Source organism: Populus trichocarpa, chromosome 7 (genome assembly GCF_000002775.5).
Source record: "Populus trichocarpa isolate Nisqually-1 chromosome 7, P.trichocarpa_v4.1, whole genome shotgun sequence".
Lineage (NCBI taxonomy): Eukaryota > Viridiplantae > Streptophyta > Magnoliopsida > Malpighiales > Salicaceae > Populus > Populus trichocarpa.
Window position 1 is genome coordinate 9,969,132 of NC_037291.2, and position 9,445 is coordinate 9,978,576.

The 9,445-nt window shown below is 34.6% G+C and overlaps 1 protein-coding gene and 1 pseudogene across 1 annotated transcript; one reads left to right on the top strand and one right to left on the bottom strand.

Annotated features, from left to right (window-relative positions):
* The first annotated feature begins 2,960 nt into the window (after nucleotides 1-2,960).
* On the top strand, nucleotides 2,961-5,405 carry LOC18101000 (F-box/LRR-repeat protein 3-like; annotated as a pseudogene).
* A 1,704-nt stretch (nucleotides 5,406-7,109) lies between these two features.
* Nucleotides 7,110-8,418, bottom strand: LOC18100997 (GEM-like protein 4). The gene is made up of 4 exons (XM_024605872.2): nucleotides 8,078-8,418; nucleotides 7,911-7,991; nucleotides 7,537-7,811; nucleotides 7,110-7,450 (listed from the first exon to the last, which is right to left on the bottom strand). Exons 1-4 carry the CDS (start codon nucleotides 8,220-8,222, stop codon nucleotides 7,247-7,249), a joined length of 705 nt encoding a protein of 234 aa, XP_024461640.1. The 5' UTR covers nucleotides 8,223-8,418; the 3' UTR covers nucleotides 7,110-7,246.
* Nucleotides 8,419-9,445: the final 1,027 nt, after the last annotated feature.

Genomic DNA, 9,445 nt, shown 5'->3' on the forward strand with positions numbered 1-9,445 from the left:
TGGAAAAAAATATAACACACAAACCATCTCAACAATTGATCACTAAAATGAAAAAAAAATCTCTAATTTCCATAAATGACCGAGCACTTATAAATCATGAAACCCTATGTCCTTCTTTCAATTTTTGCTTCATTTCATCAATTTTCTTTATTGTTAACACAATTTAACCCTTATCTCTATCTTGTTAAATTCATATTTACACATTAATGTCTAAAGTTCAAAAAATATAATATACAAACCATATCAACAATTGATCACCAAAATGAAAAAAAAAATCCCTAATTTCCATAAATAATTGAGCACTTATAAATCATGAAACCCTATGTCCTTCTTTCAATTTTTGCTTCATTTCATCAGTTTCCTTTATTGTTAACACAATTTAACCATTATCTCTATCTTGTTAAATCCATACTTACACATTAATGTCTAAAGTTAAAAAAATATAATATACAAACCATATCAACAATTGATCACCAAAATGAAAAAAAATCCCTAATTTCCATAAATAATTGAGCACTTATAAATCATGAAACCCTATATCATTCTTTCAATTTTTGCTTCATTTTATCAGTTTCCATTATTGTTAACACAATTTAACCCTTATCTCTATCTTGTTAAATCTATATTTACACATTAATGTCTAAAGTTCAAAAAATATAAAATACAAACCATATCGACAATTGATCACCAAAATGAAAAAAAATCCCTAATTTTCTTAAATAACTGACCACTTATAAATCATGAAACCCTATGTCCTTCTTCCAATTTTTGCTTCATTTTATCAGTTTTCTTTATTGTTAACACAATTTAACCCTTATCTCTATCTTGTTAAATCCATATTTTCACATTAATGTCCTAAAGTTCATTTCTTATACTTTCCATGATGTAAACCTAACATGAAAATCACACATCATACTAAAAATCTCATTCAATCCCCATCCACACATAAATTATTGAAACAATACAATTTAACCAATTTATCAAGGTTATCTTTCTAATTTTCTTCCAAAATTCTTTAACTAACCATCTGACTACTTTTGTTGACACCCTTAAATTTTTCATACCTCTCTTACTTTTATTTTTCAAGTGCATTTATTCAATACCAAATCCTACTGAAACACCACATACACAATCAAATCTTAATCATCATTTATACCTTTTAAACAACAAAAATCTTAACTTCCATACATGCCATTCATTTCTTCAACCACAATTCTATTGGCATTTAGGTAATAGGAGCGATCATTTTCGGTTCGGTTCAGTTTTCAACCACAATTTCATCCCACAATATTTAATTTTTATAAACATCAACAAACCCTAAAATTCTAAAAATTGGAGTTTTCTTTACCTTTTCAATAAAACTCAATTAAATGAAGTAAAATAATATATTTTATCAACAATCAAACTCACTTAATGAGTTAGAAAGCAAATTCTCTCACAAATCTACCTTTTCCTTTAAATCCCTAACAATAAAATTTCCATCTTAATTTATTATTTTTCAATTGGAGATTTTCCTATTTAACGCTATTTTGTAATTTTAAGCCGGAAGTTTACACTTTTCATCAAAAGGAGCACATTTACATCAAATTTAGCTTTTTTTTATTAACAAAATTTGAGCAACTAACCTCTTTCTCTCTCCTCCATTATTTTTTGGTCTCTCTCTCTCCTATCTCAAACTTAGGGAATAAAACGTGAACTAAATGAAGTTTTGAACTAAAATGTAAAAATTTAAACTAAAAAGACCAAAAAGAAAATTTTTTAGCCAAATATTTTATAATGGCACCCCAGGAACATTGTTTGAAAAAAAAAAGCCTTCATTTTTTCCTAACTCTCAATTTTGATCCCTGTATTTTTATTTTTTCACAAGCAATAAAAGTGTTTTTTTTTTTTTTTTTGCAAAATCAAGAATCAACCCCATATTGAAAAAGTTTTTTGACACCACCATCAATTTTGTATAAGGCGAATTGAAACAAATTATTAAATTAAAATCTCAATCAATATAATATTGAAAGATAAAATTTAATAATAGAAAGTTCGATGACGAAAGTTAAAAAAACATAAAGAACAAAGAAATAAAAATAAAAAAATGAACATACTATTGAAATCCATAATATTATCTCTCACATTGAATAGTGAACAACATAAAAAAACTAACACATCTATTAGTTTTTTGTTTTAATTTAATACGAGGATATTAGTAGAAGCATGAAAGCCAAATAATTTATAAAATAACGTGTGATCTGTAACAAATAAATTTTAATAACTTATAATTATTCAAATCTTTGAATATCTAAAATGTTTATAAGCTCCGTCCATAAGTTAATATTATATTAACAAAACCTACAAGTAATTAATTTTCTAATATACATTAAGATATAATTATTATAAATTAAAATAATAAAATGATTTTTTTAAAAAAATATCATTAAACTTGTTGTAGAGGATAATATAGTTTTTTTTACATGATTATTTATTATTTTCAAGTTAAACATATTAACAAGGTTCTTTATTATTTTAAAATATATTAAAATAATTAATTTATTTTTAAAAATAAATTTTTTTTAACGAGTATCATTTAATTTTTTTATCTTTTCAGGATGATTTTTTTTATTATAATTACTTTAATAAAGGAAAATTTTAATTATTAAATAATATAAAATATTATTTAAAAAAATACTTAACACGTGGGCCGTGGTTATGCCATTAGAATGACTCATGAACATAGTTTTAAGATCTGGTTTGGTTCAAGACCCGGGTTCTGGATTTTGATCGGGTCACTGGGTCGGCCGGGTCAGTTTTTTTTTTAAATTAAAATGATGTCGTTTTAGTAAAAAAAAATAAAAGTCAACAGGGTTGTAACCGGATCTTAACGGGTCAACCGGATCGCCTGATCAACCAGCCAGGTCAGCCAAATTTTTTCTTCTCCTGTTTTTTCTTCAACCCGGTCTGGTTCCAACATCAGATCGGCCGGGTTCCGGATGGATCCGCCGGCCGAACCAGGTTTCAAAACTATGCTCATTTAGGGAAGATGCGGCCGCCAAACGGTGGCTTCCAAGGAGGTGTTCGAATTGTCACTACGGTACCTCCATCCCTGGGCGAGCTGAGACAAATATTATCAAAGCTAGAGAATGATAAGGACAAGGAGATATTTGGGTTGGTTTCCAAGAGATGGCTAAGGTTGCAGAGTACAGAAAGGAAGAAACTTGCTGCTAGAGCTGGACCTCACATGCTTCAAAAGATGGCTGCTAGGTTTTCTAGATTGATCGAATTGGACTTTGTCTCATTCTATTTCAAGGTCTTTTTATCCTGGTGTTACTGATTCTGATTGCTGTTATTGCTGGTTTTAGATGCTTAAGAGTCCTTAATTTGCAGCATTGTAAAGGTAAAAGCAATTTTTTTTTGTTTTTTACAATTGGATATAAAAAGGGTTCGTTTATTTCGATGCCATGGAGTCGTGGAGAAACTATGGTGCTTTTGTGGGTTTTTATGTATGAAAATTTGGTTATGATGAAAAGAGGGTTTTGTGTTACTGAATTGAACTGCAGAACTGTGAGGGTAAAGTCAATTGTTTGGGTAATTTTTGAGATATAATTAGAGGGTTTAGGTGGTTATATATTATTATGTTTGATGGAAAATATCATATTGTGAGAAACTTTGAAGTTATTCTTTTGGTATATCTTTTAACATGGTGATCTGATTGAAAATTCTTTAGATTGTTTGAAGATGCTTAATATGCACATTGCAATGATAATTTAGATTCCCATGATGGGTTTACTGCCCAAATTGTGAGATAAAGACTAAATTTGGCCAAATCTGGAGCACTGTTGACTTTGCCTTTTCTCTTGATAGCCTGCATTGTTTTGGCTTTCATGTAATGGATGTAACAGTTAGAGATTGAGTTTACAATATGGAAAGCTGAAAATTCAGTTAATCTTATGTTTGCTGAGTTATTGTAATGTTTTGTTTGTGAAATCTTGCAAGGCATTGACTAGTACTGGGAATATAAAAGTTCCCATTTGGTGGCAGTCTCACTCATATGGTGTTATTCTGCCCTTTGCTGCATCTTCAGTATGCTGTAATACTAATTGCAGTGTTAAGCGTACCATTTAGCCTTGGATTATCTTTCCAATTAGTATCTCACAATAGCTTCTTTCTAGCCATGCATGCTCATTCTGCATACTGGCTAAGCTGTTTAATCATTGTGATACAGGTATTTCAGATAAGGGGGTGATGTCAATTGGAGGTGGTCTTTCATCTCTGCTGTCCTTGAATGCATAATATTGCAGAAAGCTAACAGACAAGGGATTGTCAGCTGTTGCTGAGGGCTGTCAAGATCTGCAAATAGTTATTGATCCTGCATCTTGATGGATGCAAATTTGTTACCGATAAAGTACTAAAAGCTCTTTCTAAGAACTGTCCAAATCTACAAGAGTTGGGCCTGCAAGGTTGCACCAGTGTGACTGACTGTGGACTTGCAGTTCTTGTGAGTGGATGTCGGTGGATCCACTTCTTAGATATCAATAAATGCAGTAATGTGGGGGACAGTGGGATTTCCAATGTTTCAGAGGCATGCTCATCTTCCCTGAAGACACTAAAGTTGTTGGATTGCTTTAGAGTTGGGGATGAGTCTATTTTATCTTTGGCCAGGTTTTGCAAAAATCTGGAAACCTTTATCATTGGTGGTTGCCGAGACATCTCTGACGAGTTTATAAAATCCTTGGCCACTTTGGAAGCCGTTTGAAGAACTTGCAAATGGACTGGTGTTGAAATGTCTCGAACTCTTCATTAAGCTGTGTCCTTGCTGAGTGCAGAAACCTGGAGGCTCCTGATATTGGGTGCTGTGAGGAGGTTACAGATGCTGCCTTTCATGGGCTAGGACTATGGGAACCAAAATGAGGCTGAAGGTTTTGAAGATCAGTAACTGTCCAAAGATCACAGTGACTGGGATAGGCATGGTTTTGGATAAATGAAACTCTTCGGAATATCTTGATGTAAGGTCCTGTCCATACATTACCAAGTCAGGTTGTGATGAAGCTGGATTGCAGTTCCCTGATTGCTGTAAAGTGAATTACACAGGAAGTCTAAATGAGCCAGATGTTCTACTATGGGATCCTCGATTTCAACAGTTTAGAATTCTGTGGATATTCATTCCGCGATAACTCCTATATAATGAATGCTCTCCTACACAGTTTAGTTAGGATACAAGAATGAAGACCCTTATACGATCTTCGCCAGAATGATTGCATGCATGCACACGTTTCTTCGATTGTTAGTGTGTCCTTATCCTCTTGTTTTCTCTTTCCCTTCTTCTGGCTGTTTAAGATGGCTGTTGTATGATGTTTCCTACTCTCCAGAATTATGGATTCTGATATGATTATAAGATTCTGTATTTGTCGATCCCACAATCCTCTCTATCCTGATGCTAAATATTGGAGATCTCTTTGCTTTTGAAATGACTGCAACTATGAAGTTCCGCGTGTGTTGTGTGGGAATTTCCATGGAATCTTTTTTCGTTTTTCATTTGTTTTTCCTTTGCTTTTAAGATGAACTGAACTGAAGGTTGAGGGTTTGGAAGTTTAAATAAGTTTGTCATGATATAAAACTCAAGCTTGGGTGGACTCGGTGGAAGTTACTGAATGTAGGACATGAATCAGTTGGTTTGTTTAGTTTAAATTAATAGTTGATAACAGTCATGGTCATACCTTAAATTATCTCGTGTTGGGAAAATCAAATAATGTTTGTCAACAAAATGATTTTTGAGGCAATGCTGTGTATCATGGGCGTTGCCTAGCTGCTTATGCAAGATCCCATCTGATTTATTTCCTGGAATGTCCGCTTCCACTTTCTTGGATCTTCTTTTAGTAGCTTCCGTAGTTTGCAGATTTACAGTGATTTGCAGCCATGATGGAATGTGTGGGTCCTAATGTTGGAGTTTGTAAGAGATTACAATGCCAGTAGTGTTTATGCCTGCCATGTGAAAAAAATTAAAAGGTGTCATGGTCTGCTCTTGATCGTGGAAACGACCATAAAAGAAATCGGAACCATTTTGTCCTTTGGCTCTCGTGGTAGTACCAACTTAACCTCAAGATTAAGGATTCATTTAGGACTAGTGTACTCAACCTGCTTTTGCATGCCCCCGAAGGTGGGTTTAGGTGGTTAAGGTGCTCGTTCATCCTCGACGAGGTCTTGGGTTCGAGTCATTTTCACCGGTCTTTGATGAGGTGGTATATCTACGTCCCACAGCCGTGCTCGCGGAGGTACCCTTAGCTTCGGCCCGACATGGGTGCGGTGAGATCTCTCCAGATGTGTGTGGGGTTCTGTGCGCAATGTTCCCTGCCGGGTATAGGGTCAACCCATCTTCATACCCATTTTTATTACCACAAAAAAAAAAAAAAAAAACCCCTGCTTTTTCATTGCCTTGCATACTTTACCAGACAGGTACTTTGTGGATCTAGGACTAATTAATGGCTTGAGAAACCACTTCCAGCAAAGTTGCTTAATCCTGCTGGAATGTCATCTTAGGACTAGGAGGACTTGTCCAATGATCCACAGTTAAGGCCTAAGGGCATTATAGCCCTTCAAATATATTTCTTATGAAGTCAATAGCCATAAATATTGCAACTTGAGGATCCAATGGACCACTTAGTTAGGTCTTCGATGAGGTGACACACACACTCTTAACCAGTTCTTCTGAACTTGTCAAACAGCTTAGGAGTAGATGCAATCTTAACTCTTGCTCTGGTCCAAAACAGTTTTTTTTCAATATCAAGCTGCGTCACCTAAGTAACCCAGCTGCCAAAAGTTGTTACTGGAATTTAATTTCAACCTCAGATAACAGGATAAGTTCACTGAAGATGTCACTAAACTTGATTGTTTGGTAAAGGATCTTCCTTCCATGTAATGCTCTACCAGTGAATCCACAAAAAGGAAAAAAGAAGAAGCTTGCACCAGTCAAGTATCAACTGATGTACAGAGTTGCAGGGCTAAGCTGATGGTGCTTATTACACATCAGAAAGCATTAAGTGTGACTAATCACCATATGAGGACTAGCTTGGTAGACGTGTTGTCATTTGGCCAATGACCATGTGCAATGTTTAAAGCCCAGAAAGTTGAAAAATCAATAACCATTAATTCTCATATTTATAGGAGCTTTCTAGCTACAGGTACTTTGATCAACTGATGATGTTGACCCCTCTTCATGTCATTAATTTACATTTGATGAAAGAAAAGAGGGAAAAACTTATGTTTACATCAGAGTTGAATGACTTGTATTCATCTGAGCTTGAGTTACTGCCTGCTGAAGAGACTTGAAAGCTTTCTGGTAGCTGAAGAAACCCATAAACCAGAAATCAAAATCATCTACAGTAACTATTTCTATGTACTTCTCTGATGGCTTCTTCGCATTCTCACTCTGGTTGGCTGTCTTTATCTTTCTTAATGGGACAACTACCTGCATAGATTGATATTATTTAGAGATCAGAGATGCCAGAGAGGGAGGGGAAGGAGAGAGAGACGTCATGTTATTTTGTTTGTTACCTTATAATGAATTCTGACCAATTTTCCTTCTGGAGAAGACAACTTAATTGATCTCTCACTGCAGAAGGCAAGCTTTTCAGTAGAGATAAAGAGGAGGCCTGCAATAGGACCAGCTGTGGTTGACAAATAACATTGACAAACTCTCAACAATCTTTCTCCTTCACTAACACTAAATAACTGCCTAAAAACTTTCTTCACCCCTCCTACTTGAAGGATCCTAGCCCCCAAGCTCAGCTTCCCTACAAGAGTTTCAGTGATCTTGGTCCCCAGCCTCACTGCAGTTATAAAAATTGAGATGAATTTAGCATCCTTCCAGCGTTGATTGAGAATAAATTTGATGTTTCTTAATCACAAATCAAATTTGAATAACTTACTATGCTCTCGGATTCCATGAGCAAATTTGTCAGCTTTTTTCCCTAGCTTGTTCATCCTTTTAAGCATCGAATCTATTTTATCTGCAAATTAGACTAGCTGATTAGTAAAACAACCTTATGTCATTTATGGTTGAGAAAGAGAGGAAAGGAGGAAAAGAATGATATACTTTGCTTGCATGCGAGAGCTTTATTTGCAGGACTTGGAATATAGCGCTGCTCAGCATTTTCAAGTAACAGTCTCGGCATCTTCTCAACTGCATATGATGCTGTTCTGATTGGAATTCCAATAACTTGTTTCTGTGAAGTCTTCATAATTTATGCGCAGGGAAGATTTGATAACTTCTGGACTTAATGACTCGAACTGTCTTTTCGGTGCAGCTGCAAACTTCTGCAGACTAGTGTATTTCGCTGTGAGATATGTAGAGGATGCTTAGATTGATCAAATCTAGCATTCCGCAAGTGTATATAAAGAGGTGTCAATAGTTGGTGAACCTTTTAACTTTTTGGTTGCATGACTCACCTATGGCTCATGATCGACAAGGACTATGGCATACAAATGGGCTCATAAATAAATATATATATATTTTAAGGGAAGATGGAGAAATGATGGCATGTTCGATTGCTTTAAGAAAAGATATCGTGGGGTCCTAATTTTGATTTTCTATTGAGTAACTATAACAATATATTTTTGACTGTCAAATTTTAAATTTCCTGAAATCCATTTTTCAAATATGCTAGCTGATCATGGATCAAGGCGTTTTCTTCTACAATAAACTGGGAATGGGATCATTCTGTTACAGTATCATTAAAAATGACAGAACTATTCACAGAACATGTAAATTAAACTCATGAATAAACTGGTTTCAGGGAGGTGAAAGGTCTCTTCCTGTTTTGCTTAATTAGTTTGCTTCCACAGAATATATTCCTTTGAAATATTTGGAAAATCTTTCGTCTTTTTCAAGTGGGACGAAGGAAATAAAGAAAATTCTCCTGATTAGTTGGGACATTTCTTAGTCACAAATCCCGACAAGCACCATATGGCTTCTTTCCTTCAATATGCTGACTGTGTGGGGGTATGCCAATAAAGCTTTTTGAGCTGGAATGATAGCTTTCTGATGCCATCCCTCTCTTTTTTATTATAACTAAAAAGACATGTCATTTGTCTTGGATCAACCAAATTGTAAGGTGGCCACTACAATCTTAAAAGCTGTTGGATAGCATGTCAATTGTAACATCAGACGACCAAGATGGGCTGCCACTTTTTCTTTGATCGTGGAAGTTGATGACTTGCAAGGATAAGAAAAACCCTAAAAAACCAGCAAAGGAAAAGTGAATTGATCAAATGGAATAAGACTCCTCTCTAGCTTGTTCTTATCGGGAATGGATTCTTTTTCTCCATTCTTCTTACCTACCTCTACTCTTGAATGCTGAGGTGTTAGTGAGTGGATAATGTATTTCTTTGACTGTAATATTTTTTATTATTTCAAAATTCATATGGCATTCTATACAATTTTTACCTTTATATGTATTGCCTT